This window comes from Triticum aestivum, chromosome 1D, assembly GCF_018294505.1.
Source record: "Triticum aestivum cultivar Chinese Spring chromosome 1D, IWGSC CS RefSeq v2.1, whole genome shotgun sequence".
NCBI classification, from domain to species: Eukaryota; Viridiplantae; Streptophyta; class Magnoliopsida; order Poales; family Poaceae; genus Triticum; species Triticum aestivum.
In genome coordinates, this window is record NC_057796.1 from 2,609,642 (window position 1) to 2,631,222 (window position 21,581).

Consider the following 21,581-nt stretch of genomic DNA (forward strand, 5'->3'; position numbering starts at 1 on the left):
GGTGGCTGGCGGGGCGGCGCGGGCGGCCGGGCGCGGAGGCGACGCTGCGGGCGGGAGCGCAGCAAGGCGTAGGGCTTGGCCGGGGAGAGAGAGAAAAGTGAAGGGAGGTGGGGGCGGAGAAAGCGACGGGGGAGAGAGAGATGTGGGGACAGAGGCCGACGTGTGGGGTTTTCGCATGCAAAAGGTAGTGGCGGCGCCCCCGGCTGACCCCAGCTTTGCGGGTTTCTCTTGCCAGCGCCGGCTGTAGATTTAGCTAATAGCGGCGAAAAACGAGCCCGTGGGGGCGTGACTGGAACCGTTTTTGACTGCCGGCGCTGAAAAAATGCTCCTGGGGGGGCTTCCTGGAGAGCCTAGTGGAGATGCTCTCAGGCAGCACCTGAATCTCTGGTCTCTCTCAACCCAGGCATGCAGGAGATGACGGTGTCACGGTGATGATGATGATGACGGGGGCTGATCGAGCGCACACCCTAAGCCGGAGACGGGCACGATGCTTGCTTTTGCTTTGGTTTCTCGTGATGACTTGTAGCAGAAAATTTAGAAGCTAACACAATAATCTGAACAATCTTCGAGTTCAGAGACCTTTGCTACACGGTAGCTTTGGTCGACAGGCAAGTAATATTACAAAAATTGCCATCTGCTCCATGCCTGATATAGACTTACAGAGGATGTCATGAGACGTATAGTATATATACTAAGTAAAAACACTTACAGAGGGTTGTTAGGCCGGGTTATGAAGTCCTTGTCCATATGAGCATTATATTTCCAGGAATATGTAGTCCATATGAGCATTATCCACCAAATATTCTCCTCATGTGGCGCGTTTTAAAATTTCTGTCGGAAACCTGAACCTTATTACTTCTGATACCTGTGCATGTGCTTAGCATCCGAGCACTTCATGTTTCGTTAATATAATGAATGAAAGCGGGCAGTGCATCCTTTTTTTTCTCTAAAAAAATCGTGGTCGGCTTCACCAAATACTCTCTTTTGGCTTGATTGTCCACCATAATTATTTTGGGCGCACCATAGGATTCACCGATGATGGTCGTGATGCCGTGCGCAGCATCTCGCGAACTCTGATGATCAGATCCGGCACTGCTGCACATAAGAAATGTCAGCTGAGCACAACGATCTATCTACACAGGCGTCAGTATATCATTTGGCAGCAGGTGAGCAGGAAGATGTGTCTCGAAGGTTGACAATTGTTGTTGTGGCCAACCCCTGATGATTTGTACAATAAATTTATCAGCTAACATAATATTCTGAATAATCAGAGACTTTTGTTACAGACTTACAGTAGGAGTTTGGTTGACGGTAACGCAGGCAAGCAAACATTGGAGATTCGTCGTGTGCTCATAAGAAAAATGATTGACATGGAACAACAAATAATTTACTACTACGGTACCTTGTGTCTTACTTAGTTTCAAGCATTGGTTGGCGAGATTGACATGGAACAAACATACAGCCTTCTTTTTCCTTTCTGCCTATTACAAACTTAAGATCATGTGAAAAGGCCCAGGTGGCAGAAAACAGGAGAGCTAGCAATGCCCCATAAATTCTTTATAAGAAAAGTAGATACTGATTCAGCCAAAATAATCATCAAAATTCACCTCAGCTAGTGGAACCAGACATGCTAAAAACAGGACGTACAACCGTATCGGGAGCAGCTCCCTCTATCACTCGCTATTATTCCAAAACAAAAAATAGTGGAGACATTTCATTGTTCAACTGGGATCAGGAAGGAAAAAAAATCAAGTTCTTGCAACCAGGAGCTGAGGCAAGAGAATACCATGCACGGATGCAGAAAGTGTGTCAAACAGCAAACGTAGTATGAGTCTACCTTAGCGACTATGTGTAACTAATTTACACGTACACATAAGCACAGGCGCCACTTGGAGCTACCAAAGTATGGGAGCAATACTAATCATTTGCACACTTTTGGTTACTTGTATTTACAAAGTGCTGGGCAATCAACTCATACATGGGAAGACGTACAGAACGTGCTAGAAGAAGTAGAATATTACCAAATCAATCCACTTGAGCTTGGAACTTTTCTTCGGTCAGTGTGCTCCAAATTTTTGCTTAATTGTATTCCCCCACTTGTATCCCACAAGTTGGACCTTTCTTCAGCCAGCCACTTGAATTCAACAAGTTGCAGCCACTGCCTCGTATTCCCTCGGACACAGGACACAATTGGTCCAAGATTCGTATGAACCAAAATTCAGCACATAAACCTTTTCATATTCACCATCGATAGAATTCCAGAATGGAATTTTCCCATGGTTAACCATCCACTTGAGTTAAATATTTTGTTTCATACCAGCTGAAAAGCAAAAAGGGAAACATTTTAGAGAATGGCTTAAGAAATATTCAAGCAGTTATGGTCAAACAAATAAGAAATACTATCAAACCAATCAGAGGAGATACCATCCGATAAAAACTGTACCAGAATGTTAATTCAAAAGTCCATTAAGTGCATAAGTTGTAGATGCAGGAGAACTGGGAAAGATATGAGTAGGCGTATGCTGTGGTGGGTACCCTTCTATCCCTGCTTTCAATTTGCTTTCAGGGAGTAATTACTGTGTCATCTTTCCACAGGCATGAGGAAATAAAATAGAGTAAGAGATGATCACGCTGAAAAAGAAAAACTGGCAGTCCAACAAAGCTGCCAAAGGAAAGAAAAATGGGGCAGAGATGGTGACAGATACTGAAGAATATCATCCAGCAGCAGCTTCCACTCAACTGCTGTGTGTTGACTGACTGAGGACCTCATGACAATGGACGAGACTTTCCTTAAATACTCATCAATGGTTTCCACGGAATCACATCCTCCAACCAATACACAACACACAGACACTAGGCAGCAAGATGCCATCTTTCTCAACACCATTGTTGTACCTCTGCCTACTGCTGGTGCCGTGCCTTCTTCTCTTGCAAGAAGCACACGCGGCGCGCCATGGAGGGATCTCACTGAGGTCCCAACACATTGCCCTCCTCCACTGGAAAGCTACACTTGCAAGCCCACCGCTGCAGATGAGCTCTTGGCAGGAAAACACCAGCCCATGCAACTGGACGGGCATCATGTGCGCGGCTGTTCGTCGTGGCCGCCGTATGCCCTGGGTGGTGACCAGCATCTCCCTGCCAGACGCTGGCATCCATGGCCAACTTGGTGAGCTCAACTTCTTGGCTCTTCCATTCCTTACATATATTGACCTCAACAACAACAGTCTACATGGTCCAATACCAGCTAATATCAGCTCTCTATCATCACTATCTTGTCTTGATCTCGGCTTCAACCACCTCAAAGGGAAAATTCCTCATGAGATAGGTGCCCTGCAAAGTCTCACGCAGCTTGATCTGTCATTTAACAGACTCACAGGACACATTCCTGCGTCTATGGGCAACCTAACAATGTTAACTGTTCTGGTCATTGGCCAAACCATGGTATCAGGTCCCATTCCTGAGGAGATTGGAAGACTTGTCAACCTACAAGCTCTACAGCTAAGCTACAGCACTTTAAGCGGCATGATACCAAAAACCATTGGAAATCTAACCCAGCTAAATACTTTGTACCTGTTTGCTAATCTACTTTCAGGGCCTATACCCCAAGAACTAGGCAAGCTAGTTCATTTGCAATATCTTGAGCTTGATAGAAATGTTTTTTCAGGACCAATTCCAATCTTCATAACCAATCTCACTAAGATGAACACACTTTTTCTCTTTGACAATCAAATCTCAGGTCCAATACCCCCAGAACTAGGCAAGCTCGCTATGCTAAACGGACTTGATCTCAGCAAAAATCAAATAACAGGTCCAATACCCCCAGAACTAGGGAACCTAACTATGCTCAACGAAATTTTTCTCGATGATAACCAAATCACAGGTCCAATACCTTTAGGATTGGGCATCTTGCTGAATCTCCAGTATTTAAGCATGTACAACAATCAAATATCGGGCTCTGTTCCTGCCAGCTTAGGGAATATAACCAAGCTAGTTCAACTAGCCCTCTTTGAAAATCAGATAACAGGTTCCATCCCCCAGGAAATTGGCAATCTAATGAACCTCGAATATTTAGGCTTGTATCAGAACCAAATTTCGGGCTCAATACCTAAAACTTTTGGGAAGTTGCAAAGCATGCAAGAACTGCAAATCTTTGATAACAAATTATCAGGTTCTCTTCCTCAAGAATTTGGAGATCTCGTAAGCCTTGTTCAACTTGGGCTAGGTAACAACTCCCTTTCAGGACCTTTACCAGCAAATATATGTTTAGGTCGCAAACTTAAATTTCTCCATGTCTATTCTAATATGTTCAATGGCCCCATTCCAAGTAGTTTAAAGACATGTACGAGTTTGGTTAGACTTCAGCTTCAGAAGAACCAACTAACCGGAGATATATCTCAGCATTTTGGTGTGTATCCACAACTCATAGAAATGCGCTTGTCATCTAATAGACTCTCTGGGCAGATCTCACCAAATCTAGGTGCATGTACCCAGCTAACAGTATTATCTCTAGGAAACAATATGATCAGGGGTTCCATACCTCCATTCCTTTCTAAATTGTCCAACCTAGAACAACTAAGACTTGATTCTAATCATCTCAGCGGTGAGATTCCACCAGAAATCTTTAGTTTAGCAAATCTATATAGACTGAACTTATCGTCGAACCAGTTATCTGGATCCATACCTACACAGATAGAAAAGCTGAGCAATCTAGGGTACCTTGATATGTCCGGGAACAGACTGGGTGGATTGATACCTGAAGAACTAGGGGCATGCATGAAACTAGAGTCCTTGAAGATCAACAACAACAACTTCAGTGGGAGTTTGCCTGGTGCGGCTGGAAATTTAGCACGCCTGCAGATCATGTTAGATGTGAGCAATAATACCCTCAGTGGCGTGTTGCCGCAAGAGCTTGGGAAGTTGGAGATGCTAGAATTTCTGAATTTATCGCATAATCAGTTCAGTGGCAACATTCCATCCTCCTTTGCAAGCATGATGAGCCTTTCAACACTTGATGTGTCCTACAACGACTTGGAAGGACCAGTCCCAACAACATGGCATCTCCGAAATGCTTCAGAAACTTGGTTTCTTCCCAATAAAGGCCTGTGTGGTAACCTCTCTGGCCTGCCACCTTGTTATTCAACCCCAGTGGCTGCTCACCAAAAAGGGAAAATACTTGGTTTGCTTTTGCCAATTGTTCTTGTGATGGGTTTTGGCATTGCTGCTGCAATTGTTGTCATAATAATACTTACTCGTAAGAAGAGAAATCCACAAGAAAGTGTTACCGCTGAAGCAAGGGACCTATTCTCTGTTTGGAATTTTGATGGAAGATTAGCATTTGATGATATTGTAAGGGCAACAGAAGACTTTGATGATAAGTACATCATTGGAACAGGAGGATACAGCAAAGTCTACAAGGCACAACTCCAAGATGGGCAGCTGGTTGCTGTGAAGAAGCTTCATCAGACCGAAGAGTTAAATGATGAAAGAAGATTTCGTAGTGAAATGGAAATCTTAACACAGATCCGACAACGAAGCATTGTCAAAATGTATGGATTCTGCTCCCATCCAGTGTATAAATTTCTAGTCTACGACTACATTCAGCAGGGAAGCCTCCACAGAATATTGGAAAATCAGGAGCTAGCAAAGGAATTAGATTGGAAGAAGAGAATTGCTCTTGCAACTGATGTGGCTCAAGCAATATCTTATTTGCACCACGAATGCAGACCACCTATAATCCATCGAGATATCACAAGCAACAACATCTTACTTGATACATCCTTCAAGGCTTTTGTCTCGGATTTCGGCACGGCAAGGATTCTTAAGCCCGATTCATCAAACTGGAGTGCACTAGCAGGAACGTACGGCTACATAGCTCCTGGTATGTACTGGCATAACCTTCCTTCTCACGTCAGAAGCATTCATCTCTATCCATTTGTTCCTGATTCTAATATTCTCGATACTTTTGTGCAGAACTGTCATACACATCTGTTGCGACAGAGAAATGTGATGTTTATAGCTTTGGGGTGGTTGTGTTAGAGCTAGTGATGGGCAAGCATCCAAGGGATTTATTAGATGGTAGTCTTTCTAACGGCGAACAAGCAATAATGGTGAAAGATATTCTGGACCAACGTCCGACAACACCAATATCAACTGAAGAGAATAGCTTAGCTCTGCTCATCAAGCTGGCCTTATCTTGTTTGGAATCTTCTCCCCAAGCAAGGCCAACCATGCGGGGGGCATACCAAACACTCATCCAGCGACCATCTTCTAGTTCAACTACCGTGCCTTTCAGCGCACTTACATTACAACAAGGGATGCATGTTGACATAAGGCCTCAATCCTAGTGAGAAACCAGGGTCTACTGAAGCAGAGGCTGATTCAGATTTCTGATTTTTTTACTCAAGTCACTGATACACCACCTATATATACCTCTTGTATGCCATATGACATGACATGCCACACAGGATGAGTTGATTACTCATTGTAAGTCTATATATTTGTAGACTATCCGGATACAACAAAGATCGCCGTTGTGTGCCCGTGGTTTTTCCCGCAAGGGTTTTCCATGTAAAAATGTGTGTCTTGTCCTGTGTTATTGATATTTCTCTGTTTGTTCGCTTGCTGATTTCTTACAATGCATAAATAAAATTTGGTTTGCGGGTTGCTTATATTTGTTAAAGACTATACTGTAGACATGGTATCCACATGTGACACTTTCTTTTGGCTGTTGTCTGCAGGGTACTTGAAATGTGTCCTAATATTTGTCCCTTTTTATCTGCTATTGCTCCCACGAACCTAAAGACTGGAAAAAAAAGGAATCCAAAACTGGTGTGGTACCATGTAGTCCTGCTTTATTTGTTCTATAATATGGGAATCAAAATAAATATCTTGGACCAAGCAGGTACGATCACAATGAGTAAACGAGAACAAATGAATGTAAACATATTCAAGATAGGTGCATAAAAAAGAGAAATACAACAAGATATCTTGGACTAAGTAAAAGGACTTACAGAGGGTTGTAGAGCAGGAGTATGTAGTCCTTTTCCTTGTGACACTATTATTATTGCCCCCGTGAACCTGAAGGTGAAAAAATGGAATCCAAAACTGGCGCATTATCACGTCATCCCGCTTTATTCTTCTCTGGGTATCAAAGTAAAATCACAATGATCAAGTGTTCGATGCATAAACGGAACAAATGGATGCGAACACACGGATATAGGTGCATACTATAAAACAAGAAAAGTCAACAGTACTAAGTAAAAGGGCTTACAGAGGGTTGTAGGGCACGCATATGTGGTCCTTGTCCTTATGATGGAGCATATGTGGTCCTTGTCCTTAGGATGGAGCAATAGATAATTTACTACTACACTTAATTACAAGCACTGGTAACGAGATTTTCATGGAACAAAGATACAACCTTCTTTTTCTTGATGCCTAATACAAACTTAACAAAGGATGAGATGAGATGATAGGAAAAGCGTTGACAGACAACATGAGAGCTAGCAATGTCCCATAACTTCATTATCAGAGAATCAGATACCAATTCAACTCAGCAGAGACATACTAACAACAGGATGTACAACCGTATAGAGAACACTCCCTTTATCACACACTATTGTTCCAGCACAAAGGGAAAGAGACATTCCATCGTTCAACAAATTGCAGTGGTATATGATGCAAGATACAATGAATTTGTCCATGCATAAACAAAGTGCCGACCATTTACAACGAGATCAAAACCTACACCATAGCTTTTTTGTTACTTTCATTCAGGTACGAATTGATGCGTGCGGCACGGTAGGCAGTCCCAGTTCATCCTCCTGCATCAACAGAGAAACGGTAGCAGAGTAAATTAGTCTACTGGTTGACAAGGGTTGACATTGCAATCAGGGGGAATCAAGAAAATTAAAGTATGTGGCGTGTGAGATGTTCAACGGAGACTTCGAAGTTCATGATGAAATCCATCACATACCACATGTTTGGCATGAAAATGGTTTGCATGTTCTCCTTCTGTGTGTTTCTTTTACTATTAAGATCAAGCTATTATAAGCTCAAATTGTTCATACCAACAACATATGCATGCATCATAAAGTGTGAGCCAAAAATACAAGAGTTATGAGTTCAGCAATACATTCATAATGATCTCAAGCATGTAGCCTGTCAAATTAGATCATGTCACAAGATAAAAGGAACTCGTTTAAAACTTCAAACACTGTGATTGCATGGGAAATGACATGAACCATCGATTTCTTCCTAGGGATATCAGCATCAGAATCAATGTGAACAGAAACTGAACTAGTCAGTCTTGCAATTGACATACCTGCTGCCGGTTCGCCGGGATTGCTGCATGACCACTTGGTGCAGCAGGTAAGTTAAGCTCAGAATCAAGATCAGTCTCCTTGTCTGGTTGGAGGTACGATGGGACTGAATTCGATTCAAAGTCCATATCGGCTTCCAAAGCATCAAGCTCTGCATTTTCCAAAATACAGAATGAGGACAGCAAACGGAGAACCGTCTTGTCTGTAAATTAACACATGCATGACGCAAAACCAGTCTTACAACAAAAGGGCCAAAGAAATGTTTCAGATGAAACCTAAGACCGATATAAACTGGAGAGTGTACTGAATCAAATTCAACTACAAAACTTTAAACTGAAGAGTGGTTCCCAGCTGGTAACCACTGTAAGGAAGACTAGTTGACTCAGTAAGTCTTTGAAATATTCAATAATAACCAACTAGAAATAAGAGCCATACCGCCCATAAGTTCCTCCTCATCGATGTCATCTGGGACATTGTAGCTTCTGCCAAGAGTTTCTTGTATTTCATTGCTCACATCCATAAGATCCATCATCTCGTCTTGCATGCTCTGCGGATTATAAAAAAAGGTATGGATTCAGTTGTAATTCAAACAAAAATAGACAGGAAAAATAAGCAAGCAAATGACGAGTCTGGTACACAACAGGGTGTTGCATACATCTACATCTTCAATCCTGACAGTCTTCATCATCCCTTTCAGCTCTTTATTGGCAGCCTTCATTGCAGTCATCTGTTAAATGAAAAACAATTCAACATAAGTTTGAGAGCCAGAATCAGAATCTATCATTAAACCTGATAGTAAGAAGGCAGCATACAGTTTGTTGAGCATCTTTAATTCCCTCTGATGCGAAAGCAACTTGGTCAAGATTATAAGTTTGGTTGTACAGCATGTCACGTTGACCTTCATACCTGTAGGAAAGCGTATGGAGTACAAAGATTAGAGGACTGGACTAATATAGGTTCCTGCCGCAAAAGGAATGATTAAATGGTACAGGATAATCATGGAGAACCAATAGAATTCCACTTCTATCTTATATCCATGTTAAGAACTCGCTAGCTTTCCAAGTGAGCAGTTTCTATGAGGACACAACCTTTACCTAGAAGGAAATTCTGAAACTACACAAAGATGACTTATTGTAAAGAAGGAAAAAAAATCTGAAGGTGTATGAAAGCACGTCAAATAGACCCAGCTATGCGTTCTCAGCTAGCCTTTTAGATGGCGACTTGCCAACATTGATAGTGCCCATGGACGACCACAAGAGAGTAGTAGGTCTGGCTAACCATGTATTTTAGTTGACATTTTAGACAAGCAAGCATTTGGTAGTGCAGCCTCATTGTTAATGCAATATTCCTTTTTAGCTGCCCCTGGGCCAGGAGAACAAACATGACAAATGCTGATATCCCCACAACTGCCTGTGCAATTGATATAACAGAGCATCTTGGAGATTCCCTTTAAAATCGCTGTTTGGCAGCAGCAGATGACGATGATTGTTTATGGACTATCAATATAAGAGAATGTGAGACATAGTAAATTTGTTTTATACAACTACTAGTCTGGTATGTGTTTTAGGTGTGTCCTGTGGTCGAGTTCAGTATAGCAGAGCAGCTAGCATTCATTATTACTATCATCTACTGTGGTCGAGTAGAAGAAAATAAATAGAGAGGATACTGGTGCAGGTTGAGATACTGGTGCATACATCTTGCGCTGCTTGAGGATCCTCATGGCGCGCGCCTTGACGGCCTCCTGCGCGGGTCCCGGCCTGGTCTTCTTGATCTGCTCCTTGTAGCGCGCCAGCTCCGCGTCCAGCTTCTTGATCTTCTCGTCCACCGTGTCCCCCCGCTTGTATATCTGCCACCAAGCCATCCATGGACTCATTCGATGAGAAGGGGATCGAATCCAACCCTAGCTAGCTACCACGGAATCGAATCCAAGATGAGGTGCGTACCCGGTCGGTGGCGTCCTGGATGGACGGCGGCGGGTCCTGGCTCTTCTTGGCGCCGAAGATCTTCTTCATCGGTCCCTCCTCCTCCTCCGCGCGCGAGACCGGATCGAATCGGATAGCCTCTCTCTCGAGGCTGCTCCGATTGGATTGCTTGCGAGGATTGTTAGGATTATCTCAGGGTCGAATTGCTGCCGTCTCGCGCAGGATTGGGGATGAAATCGGCAGGGGGGTCGGGAGAGCAGAGGAGGGTTGTGTGGTTCCCGGAAATCTCCGTGGTGTTTCGGTTAAGTTCCCTCCCTGGTAGGTCCTACTACTCCACGGGTCCACACGGTTTCCTCTGCCTTCACGTCCAAGGCTTTTGCCACACACAAACGGAGGTTGCAAAGAATTTGTCAAACAGTTGACAAAGTGTTTGGAAAAGAATTCTAGATTTTCAAAGTCTTATATACTTATGCTTCTTCCCATACTTTTCGCGGTCGGTCAAAAAATAACTTATTTTTTTAGCACGTCGAAAAATAACTATGAGCAAACCTCATGGTGGGTTGGCTTTCGGCTTCTCAATTAAGCCCTCTTGGCTCGTCAAGATCGGTGTCTCATCGCTGCACCGGAGAGCTTATGTGCCCATGTTTTAAAGGCGAGGTATTGCCCTCATGGCCAGCCGCAGGACACGGTCTTTCGGCCATTTCTTTGCAATCTTGGCTAAGGCATGGTTCATAGTCTTCTCAAAAAAGGCATCATTTGGCGCATTATCAATAGGGCAGATGTCCGTATATAGAGTGACCCGTGGATTCCTCATTCGGTCACCCGCGTTCCGGTCTCACCGCAAGGTAGATATCGTTTTCGTCGTGTGCATGGACTAGTTGACGCGCATGGTGTGTGCAACACCCAGCTCCTTCAACAAATCTTCCTGCCAGTTGATGTAGATGAGATCATGAAGATCAAAGCTTCCACAAGACTTGATGCCAAATGCACTTGCTTGAGGATCGGAGAAAAATGAGGTCTTCACCCACCGTTAGAAAGCACGTACCTATTGGCGCTAGAGGAGCGATGCAGGCCTTCTTCAGTCATGTCAAGCAGGGCACCAAATGGGCAACATGCGATCTCAGAATTCATATGGAGGTGTCTTGCTCCTCCAAAGGTGTGCGCCATTGGTTCAAAGAATATGACACTTCATACATTATGTAGGTGCCCAAGAGCGGATGCACTGTGGCAAGCAATGGTGCAGGTGTGGCATATCCTAAATGTAGCAACAATGCAAAATAGTAGGAAGGCATGGGTGTTCGACCTGCTCGCAAAAATTTTCAAAACATCAAAAAAAAATTCAACATGTGTTCATATTTTCAAAACTAATTGGAATTTTAAAATATGTTCGCTTTTTTGAAAAAATGTCAAAATTTAAAAAAGAATAAAAAGTTGACATTTCTTTGCCATTATAAGAAATATAAAAAATTCAAAAGTTGTTCGTATTTTCAGAAAATATTGGAATTTGGAAGGTCACTCTCTTTTTCAAAAAAAGTTAAATTTTCGAAAAAAAAATGGAATATAAAAATTCAGAACTTGTTCATGTTGTAAAAAATGCAAGTTAAAAAATTGTGTGTTCTTTCCAAAATTTTGTTCGTAATTCGAAATAATGCACATTTCCAGATATATGTTTGAAATTTTGAAACTTGATCACTTTTTTAAAAATACCATAGAATTTCCATAAAAAAGAACTGGAATTTTCAAAATAGTTTGGTACAGTAAAACTTCGCTACAATATGGTTTACTACAGTCTACGGTCCGCTTCATCGGGACCTCCTATTTAGCACATAGGTCTATGCATAGCAATCAAACGCACAATTCAGTGGTCCCGGATGCTCATGGTGGACCGGCCCATTTAGTTTTTTTATTCACACACAAAAAAAACCTCTGAAAGGTTGGCTACTGCAGAAATTTTAAGATAAATCTTGAAACAAATTTTACTCCAAGTTTCAAAAAATCTTCACGGATTCAAAAATTGTTCGTATATTTCAAAAAAAATCAAAAAATATATGAATTCATAAAATGTTCACTAATTTCAGAAACATCCATGATTTAATAAATGTTCATGAATCCATTTAATGTTCACAAATTAAAAAATGTTCGTGAATGATTCCCAATTCTGGGAAAATATACATTTTAAAAGGTTCACGAATTAAAAAAATATTAATGACTTTAAAAAATGTTTGCAAAAACAAAAGAAATCATGATCTGGAAAATGTATGTGATTTAATTGTTCATGAATTAAAAAATCTCCACGAAGTTCTAAAAATGTTCTCGAGTTCTAAAAATTGTTCATAAATTTGAAAATTGTTCCCATATTTCAACAAACATTAGCATATTTCAGGAACAGTTTCCAAACTGAAAAATCAATCGTGAATTTTAAAATTGTACATTATTTTCAATAAAGTTCACAAGTTTGAAATAAGTTCACAGATTAAAATAAAGGAAAGAGAAAAACAAGAAATTAAAAGAAAAATGTTATCCTAGCGACCTACGCAAGGGAGGGTACATTGTTGGTCATTATTTGGCGACCGACACACGAAAAAGGAAGCATCCATTTTTTTGGCGCTGACTCGGTTCACTGTATTGCAAATGGGCCAGCCCTGTAAATGCTCATAATTCGGCTCTTATATATACGCACAAGTGAATAAGACAACAAAATGGGCCGGCCCATTGTAAAATCGTGAATGAAAAAATGTTCCTATATTTCAAGAAAAATCGCATATTTCCGAAAAAGTTCCCAAATTGAAAAATCAATCGTGAAATTAAAAAATTGTGCATGGTTGTCAATAAATTTCACAAAATTGAAACAACATTCATGGATTTGGACAAACTTTAAGAATTCAATAAAGTTCAAGAGTTTGAAATAAGTTGACAAATTTGAAAAAGGAAAGTGGAAAACAAAAAAATGTTCTCTTGGCGACCTACGCATGGGTGGGTACGTGGTTGGTCGTTATCTGGCGACCGACGCACGAAATCGGAAGCATCCGCTTCAACACCCTGTTCTCCTGCTCGGTGCTCTGTCGTGGGTGCACCAAGATTGTCAAGTGCCTATCAGACGCTGCACAGTTATATATGTAGTGACTATGTATCGCTTATAGCGATGTAGAAGCTCGCATCGCGTGAAGGAACGCCCTGATCCACCAGCCTAGTAACATGTTTCTTCATTTCTCCACTCTTTTTAGTCTTTTCTCCCGTTTTTTCTTTTCCTTTTCTCTTACTTTTCTTTCTATTCTCAAAAAACAAATATAAATTCCACAAACAATTATTTAGTTTTAAGAAAAATGTTTCTCCAATGTTTACAAAATGTTTCCTCGATGTTAAAAAATATGTTGGTAGCAATGTTTGTAACAAAAAATGTTCACGTGTTTCAACCAAAATGTACATGACACTATAAACAAATGTAATCACGTATTAAAGCAATGTTAAACATGCACACAAAAATGTCTTTCGTGTATATGACAAATGCACAACTTGTACGAGAAAAGGTAGATATGAAAAGATATAAGGAAAATTTGTTAATCATGTATTCAAAATATTATAAACGTGCGTAAAACAATGTTTTTGACGTATACGAAAAATGAACAACACATGAAAAATATTAGATATGAAAACATATATCTGAAAAAAAGTTGATCATGTATGAAAATGTGAACCGTGGATTGAAAATATTTATTTAATAATAAAAATGTACAATCTGTATGAAAAAAGCAGACATCAAAACGTTTACCTGAAAAAATGGTAACCATCTATTAGAAAAATGGTGAACGAGTATAAAAAAATGTTCTACTGTACACAAAAAATGTGCAATCTGCATGCAAAAAAATAGATCTCAAACAATATTTCTAAAATAATGTTAATCATGTATTTTTAAAATGACAAATGTACATAAAAATGTCCCTATTGTATATGAAAATTTACAATGTGTATTACAAAAGGTGAAAACTCAAAGAAAATCTTACAGAACCGAAGAAAAAAGAAAAAGAAAACATAAGAGATGAAGAAACCGTTTGAGAATAGTTGAACATGTGAAAAATGAGAAAAAGTACAATTAAATTGAAGCAATAATGATAAAAAAAGAAAAAGAAACAGTGAAGAAAAAAAGAAGAAACTATGGAGAGAAAAATGTAGTGTCCAGTCCCGATCGAGCGAGCAACGAACGTACGTCCAAGAACGCTCTAGTGGGCTGGCCCAAACACGCGGGGCGGAATTACCATCTCGCTATAAGCAAGATATAGCTATCGTGTTTCATATACCCCTAAAAAAACTATCATGGTTCATATAGGAGGTATTCCTCGAGGTGTGGACGTACGTGTGGACTAGTCTGTCTTGCTCCCCCATTTTAGGCCTCCTTTGGTTCATAGGAATTATAAAGGATAGGAACTTTGTAGAAAAAATCCCTTTGAAGCCCTTTGGTTTGGAGGAATATGATTCCTATTTCTGTATAGGATGGGAATCAATCCTTCACATTTCAAAGGATTTTTTTTTGCCTAAACTCAATGAAAATATTTCTATCCTATGCATGAAATAACATCTCTTTCTTTATAGGAATTGAGATGCATATCATCTCACTTCCTATGATTTTCCTGTTCCTTTACTATTCATATCCTATGAACCAAAGGAGGACCTTCCGGGCTCCCACAAGGGTCACTTCCTTGCATTTGAGCGTGCCAAGTGGTGCGCCCAACTGCCACTACGTGTCGCACGTTGGACAATCCCTTTGGATTTAATTTTTTTTTCTATACGGGTGTTCGGGTTTTAGATGATTTATTCCCCTAGGTTTTGGAGCATTTTTTTTTTGCACAACACAATTGCGCTTATCATGGAAGCACATTTTCCTTTCACGAGAAGCAAATTTGTGCTTCCCGAAAAACAAAAACAAAATTGTAATGCTATGAGAAGCACATATTTGCTTCCGTGGAACCACAGATTTTTCTTTCGAGCTATGCTTATAGGGGGGAAAATATGTCCTTTTCGTAAAGGGGAAAAAGTGAGAAGTGCAATCGAGTCCGGTTTCTTCCTTCCGTCTTTTTGTTATACTCTTTTTCGGTTGTCGGTTTTGTTTCCAATTTTTTTACTGGATTTTTCCCTGTATTTGTCTTTTTCTGATTTTTTTTTGTGAGAAAAGCTCATCGAAACCTATTAGCATGAGATTTTCTGATTTTTCCGGTTTCTGATGCATGCTTGTGTTATTCGCTAGGTTTATTATAGTAGCACATGCACGCTTGACGCTTGTGTTAGTAAAACAAATGCGTATAGCCGCCCGTGATCGTGCAATGATCGGCTAATAATCGTGTGGAGAGAGAGAGAGGGGGGGGGGATAACACATCGTGTTCAGGACGGATCACCACTTGGACAAGCAAGTGAATCACAGCCTGGATTGGACTGCCACGTGTCGGCGCGGCGCAGAGCCTGACGGGACGTGTCGTGCGTGGACTGCCACGTGTACGCACACCTTGCGGCGTTGCTTGCTTGCTCGCGTGTTGCACGTGCCAGCATGCTGCCATCCATCCATCGCCATGCGTCGGAAGCGGCGGCCCGGCAGGTGCGTGCGAGGATCACGACGACAAGGAGGGCGCGTCCGTCCATCCATCCATCCATCCATCGTTCCTCTTCCCCTGGAAACGTGCGCAGAGCAGCAGCTATTTTGATGGTCCCTCAACACCCGAGATCTTAAAAAAATGCTAACGGCTTGCTAATGCTAGTCACCTCATAAATTTATACGTACATATCTGGAAAAAAAAAAGAACACACATATATCAGATTCGATGTACTCTGTGGGCATCTTCGACCTCCACCTGCAAATTTGTTCGTGCAGCATAAATAATCCATACGTGGCATTGCAAACAAGTCTAGTAAACAATAGTTCAAATTCAACAAGATTAACCGGACGTTCAACAAGTTTTTCTTGAACGAAGCATGTTGTTCCACACATACTACCCCTTCAGCTTCATCCAACAGCGGATGTACCTAAATGGTCTTGCATCACGGCAGCGCGTACGGGGCTACACAATGTGTAGAACAACACTGAGTGAACGAATGATTTAATCGTCGTGTTGAACAAGAAGAGGCAAAACTTACGACTGCCTATGTTGTGGTGCGCAATGGCCACCATGCCTTCAGCCGAGCAACCGTGTCGCAAAGCTTGGTGACGGAGATCTGGATGGCGTACCATCGATACGATATCGACCTCACATTTGTGTTGTTGGATGATGTGCACGACGTAGGACGCAATGTGCTTCCGCTCATGAAACGAATCATGCACGCATTGTCATAAGAGCCCCCTTCTGTGCCTACCTACGAAATCGACGGATACAGCCATACACGCATCGCACAACAACTCATTCTCCATGCTCGAGTACTCCGCCATCCTTCGTACTCTAGAAAATGGCATGGCGTTCCAAAATTAGCTCAATGGAATTTGACCGAATATATCCGACAGTAATAGTAAACCAATTATATTTGTAGCTTGAGCATCTACAATCAGTCTTGGTAAATCTGACCCCTCAAGAGCCCGCGGACGTCCCCGGACGCGTCCACGGACAGTGACCGGTCACGCCTCATATAATACATTCCACATCCGGATACCTCAAATTAGAAACCTCAATTCCATACTATTACATGCAACAGAATGATCTTTAAGAGGAGCTTGTCCGGCTCCATCGTGCCCATGTCCGACAGACGGCTATGACCCTCAGAGTGTTGGTCCGGTCGCCGGTAAGGTAGAGTAGGGCATGGGACACGAGCCGGCTCATGGGACTCAGGCGCCGCCGACTCCATGCCCTACTCTTCCTCGTCGGAGCCCGGAACCAGAACGGTGTCAGTGGACATCAGATCGATGATGGATCCGTCCTGGGACGAGCCGGCGACGTCCATCACGATGCGGTTACGGCGCCCGGACTGCTGCACCATACAGGGCGCCGGAGAATGCGACTCCGTCTCGCCTACGTCCATCGCCACGAGGGCTACTGTCGCCTCCCGCGCCCGCTGCCTCGCATGGCGGGCACGCCGTGCCATGTTCTCGTCGGACGAGGCCCATGGTGCATCCCGATGCTCGGTGCGCCAACGAAGGGGTTGCGCGTCCGCCACCGCGTTCGGACCGATACATGACAACATTGGATGGCAGAACACGTTCGGATGACGCTCCTCCTCCTCCTCCTCCTCCTCCTTCTCGCGGTGTGTTTTGGGTTTGGGTCGGCGCATTAGGCCGGCGTTTTTATCCGCTTCAACCCAAATGGACATGCGCGGATGAAATGGGTCGCCCCGTTGCAGTTGCTCTTATTGCCTCATCCATCTGCTGGAGCTCCACACTGATGAATAAAATTGAAAGGAAAAAGCATCCAATCTAAGGTAGGATTGGTCATTTAGAGCATCTAAAGCTAGACCCCTATTTCCTTCATAATCATCTCGAACGTCTGCCTAATCAGTGCCCGGTCAAAACAAAGTGACCCAACTGATCCCCAACTTCTTCCCTAAAGGTCTGAACTAACCGACACTTCTCAAACCAGACCATATATGGGAGCACTATGAGGAGTTGCGGGCATGTTAGGGAATGCCTTGGCAACGCTCCACGTCAGCCGCCACCCATGGATGACCCCATCTGGAGCTGCACAGACAAGACAGTGGCAGTAATGCATGTGAAGAGGTACATCGGCGATGTTGGAGGAGGAGGGTGAGGATGCAAAGCAAGGGGCAAAGGGGCGGATTGGAAAAAAATGAGGCCGGAAGGGGGATTCAGTGAGCCCAGGGCGCTAGAGTGCTACGTGACTGTTGCCCGGACTCCGGCAAAGCCCCTCGTCCCACACACGCTTTGCTTTCAATTTATGGCAAAAATGCATGTGAACCGCTCGGCGGATCGATATAGAACCGCGTCGGATGACGGAACACGTCCAAACTGCGTGGTCGAAACGTATGCGGACAGTTAGAAGGTCCGCATTGAAGATGCCCTTAGCTAGCTGGCTACTTGCTTGCTGGAGCTCGTATGGTATACGCGCGTACTGCTTCAAAGCGCGGAGTGGAGTGGAGACCTTGTGAGGATTTTAATTCTTCCTTTCTTTTGCGAGTAATCAATGAAGGCGAATGAGATTACACACGCAAATTACAATTAAGCAAGCTCCAAGATTTCTCCTGAGACGACTAATGCTGCACAAGACGGTATCTTGCACGTCAATTTATACACATAGACCAAGCTCCATGTACCTAATTCCTTTTTTTTTTCCCGCACACTAGCAGTAGCTGCAAGCTCTTTCTTTTTTCTTACCGTGCAAGTTAACTGCACGGGTGAGGAGGAGAGCACGAAGGGAGAGAGAGTAAGAAGAAAATGATGTCCGCCGTGAGAAGGACGCCGGTGTCGGCCGGGTGTCGGGCTCATCCATCTGCTCGAGCCACTGATGGATAAAAATGATTGCACATACAAAAATGCTTACGATTTTGAAGAGAATCTTCAGGAAAACAATGTTTACGATTTTAAAGAAAATGTTCATGGATTTTAACAAATGTTCACGAATTAAAAAATGTTTTTTAGAAAATGTTCAGAAAAGTAAAGAAATCTGATTCAAAAATATGTCTGCCAAACAAAAAACATATACATGAATTTAAAAAATTGTTCCCAATTTTTTTTAAAAAAACTATGATTCAGAAGATTGTTCATGAATTGCAAAAACAAATGTTGACAATTTTAAAAAGGAATCACGATCCAAAAATCTCCTAATTTGTAAAAACAATGTTTGTGAATTTAGAAAATGTTCATCGTTTCAAAAAAAAGTTCCTGAATTAAAAAAAGGTGTCTGCAAATGAAAAATAAATAAATAAACGAGGAAAAGAAGAGAAATGGAAAATAAAAGAAAAAACGAATATGAAAAATAAACTCAATTATAAAAAGCAGAAAAAACAGAATAAAGGCGAAAAAGCGGAAATGAGCTAGTAGGGCCCTGGAGATATATCGCACATTCGTACTGGCTCGTGCACGGAAAAAAAAGGAAAATCCAGCCCATGTTTATCTTTCCTCCCGCCTGGCCCATGTGTATGCCACGGCACACACCGAAAACCGGCAACGCCTGCGATGATCAGCTGTTAATAATGGTCTGGCCGTGACAGACACACAGTGACATGGAAGCATTACGTGTCGGCGCACGGTGGATCGTGACAGACGGAGCTCGCACGTGCCACGCCGCACCGCCATGCGTCGGAGCCCGGAAGCACTGGTCCGACACGTACGCGCGCGGATAACGAGCTGCACCTGGGGTGAACGGCAGAGACCTGCGAGAAAGATATCGGCTGGACATATACGTACTTGGTGGTAGTGGATACCTCACATATACGTACGTACCAGATTTTATGTAGACTCCTCCTACCAATTACTAGTATAGTGGCCGCTCGTTGCAACTTGTACTCTACATACTAAAGAAGAATACATATACTCGTTGTAACCCTTTTTTCCTCCGTTCCTTTGCGAGTAATCAACGGCCCAGGGCGAGGGCTCACGAGTTAATATACACGCAAATAATAACCGGTTAAACAAGCGACAAGATATCTTCCCGCAAAAAAAGAAGATATCTTCCTTACGAGATGCTAATTAAACGGGTGTGGCTAGGTTTAAATTAGATGACATAACACGTAAGAAAGAGATAAGACAAACTAAAGTAGAAAAAATTGCATGGATTTTGACGTAAGATCCTACGAGTGTAGTATCGACCGAGACCTAGCAATGCCGTAACTAAAATGGTACGGGAGCGTTGGACATCTTGGTCGTCAATTAATTACTGTATGTCATATACCGTACAGAAACCAAAGCTCCATGTACGTAATTCTTTTTTCCCGTGCACACTGACACCAGGCGCAAGTTTACTGCACGGGTGACAAAAAAAAGTGTTTAATTTTAAAAGAGGAGGAGGTACGAGAAGAAGGTGATGTCAGCTCTCAACTTTCAGCCAGGAGGGTGCCCCATCCATCTGCTGTGCTGGCTGGCGAAATTGAATGGAAAAAAGTAATCCAATACTGTCCTCCAACAAGATAATAATAACTGTAGGAATTTCCAGCAAAAAGAAGAAGATAATGATGGGTAGGCAAGAATAAAATAAATAAAGCAAGTGTAGGTTGATGTGAACCAAGCTCGCAGACATCTTCGCCGTCAATGAATTGATTGGATCATAGTATAAATAAATGCAGAGGCTACACTGTACTGCCGCGTAGTAATTGCGTTTCTACTGCATGCACGGTGAATGGCAGGAGGAGCAGTACATACAAGAAGGACGGTAAAAAAAATGGAGGATGAGATACTTCAATGGGATGAAAAGAAAAGTGATGTCAGCACGCCTGCACAAGTTGACTATCATGACCACCGTCCCGGCTTGAGCCACACGCCGATGGAAGCCTGACAGGGGCAGTTCCGTCTTTTACCGGCTCACCGCTCCAGTGGAAACTCCTAGGTGCACCCGGTGGAATTTCCTTGGCCTCCACGCAGGGAAAAATCACTGCCCTTACCCGCATGGGATAAAAACCACTGCCCTTTTGTGCACGCCGAAATGCACATCCGCAATTGTGTGATACTCCTACTACTACCGAAGTTATCAATTTATTATTATAAAGGAATACAATAATAGCCATTTTATTATTGCCTCTAGGGCATATTTCCAACACCCCGCGCCTCCACTTTCTCTCAAAATCGGGCGCACACCACGGTGAGATACTGCTCCACCGCGCAACCTCATCACACAAGCACACGGTAACTAAACCGCTGGTGATCTTGACCATGTGTGATGAGGTTGCGCGGTGGAGCAGTATCTCACCGTGGTGTGCGCCCGATTTTGAGAGAAAGTGGAGGCGCGGGGTGTTGGAAATATGCCCTAGAGGCAATAATAAACTGCCCTTATACCGATTGAGCATGTGGCATATGTATACCACTAAAGTTCTGCTCGATGTTATCCAAGAAGCATCATCAAGAGTAGGAGTAGCAAAATACTTTTACCTCGTTGTTGTCTGCTTGACACAAGATTTACGACCGAAGATGAAACTTGTATCCTTGGTCCTCCTGTAATACTCTGCGGCATCATTTGAATGGTCCCCCCGGTGACCGTTCGAAAAAAAGGTAGTTATCTGCATAACTATATCTCTCATATGCATTTTATTCGTAGCGGTTTTTTGTGTGTGTTATTTCCTTTTATTGCATAGTCTCTACCTTCTCTTTCTCGTTGTGCCGCGGCCTCGTGGGCCGCATATGTTGGGCGAGTCAATCTGCACAGCGGTTCATTGTCGATTCATGATCGCATGGGGGAGGGGGTCAGGAGAACGTTTGACATGCTCG

At 42.7% G+C, this 21,581-nt stretch overlaps 2 protein-coding genes across 2 annotated transcripts; one reads left to right on the forward strand and one right to left on the reverse strand.

Annotated features, from left to right (window-relative positions):
- Positions 1-2,846: 2,846 nt before the first annotated feature.
- On the forward strand, positions 2,847-6,586 carry LOC123179774 (probable leucine-rich repeat receptor-like protein kinase At1g35710). The gene is made up of 2 exons (XM_044591647.1): positions 2,847-5,878; positions 5,971-6,586. Exons 1-2 carry the CDS (start codon positions 2,866-2,868, stop codon positions 6,342-6,344), a joined length of 3,387 nt encoding a protein of 1,128 aa, XP_044447582.1. The 5' UTR covers positions 2,847-2,865; the 3' UTR covers positions 6,345-6,586.
- A 909-nt stretch (positions 6,587-7,495) lies between these two features.
- Positions 7,496-10,541, reverse strand: LOC123179775 (vacuolar protein sorting-associated protein 60.1). Its single transcript, XM_044591648.1, has 7 exons — positions 10,262-10,541; positions 10,013-10,164; positions 9,131-9,224; positions 8,974-9,045; positions 8,754-8,865; positions 8,321-8,469; positions 7,496-7,820 (listed from the first exon to the last, which is right to left on the reverse strand). The coding sequence occupies exons 1-7, from the start codon at positions 10,328-10,330 to the stop codon at positions 7,770-7,772; spliced, it is 699 nt and encodes a 232-aa protein (XP_044447583.1). The 5' UTR covers positions 10,331-10,541; the 3' UTR covers positions 7,496-7,769.
- Between the last annotated feature and the right edge of the window lie 11,040 nt (positions 10,542-21,581).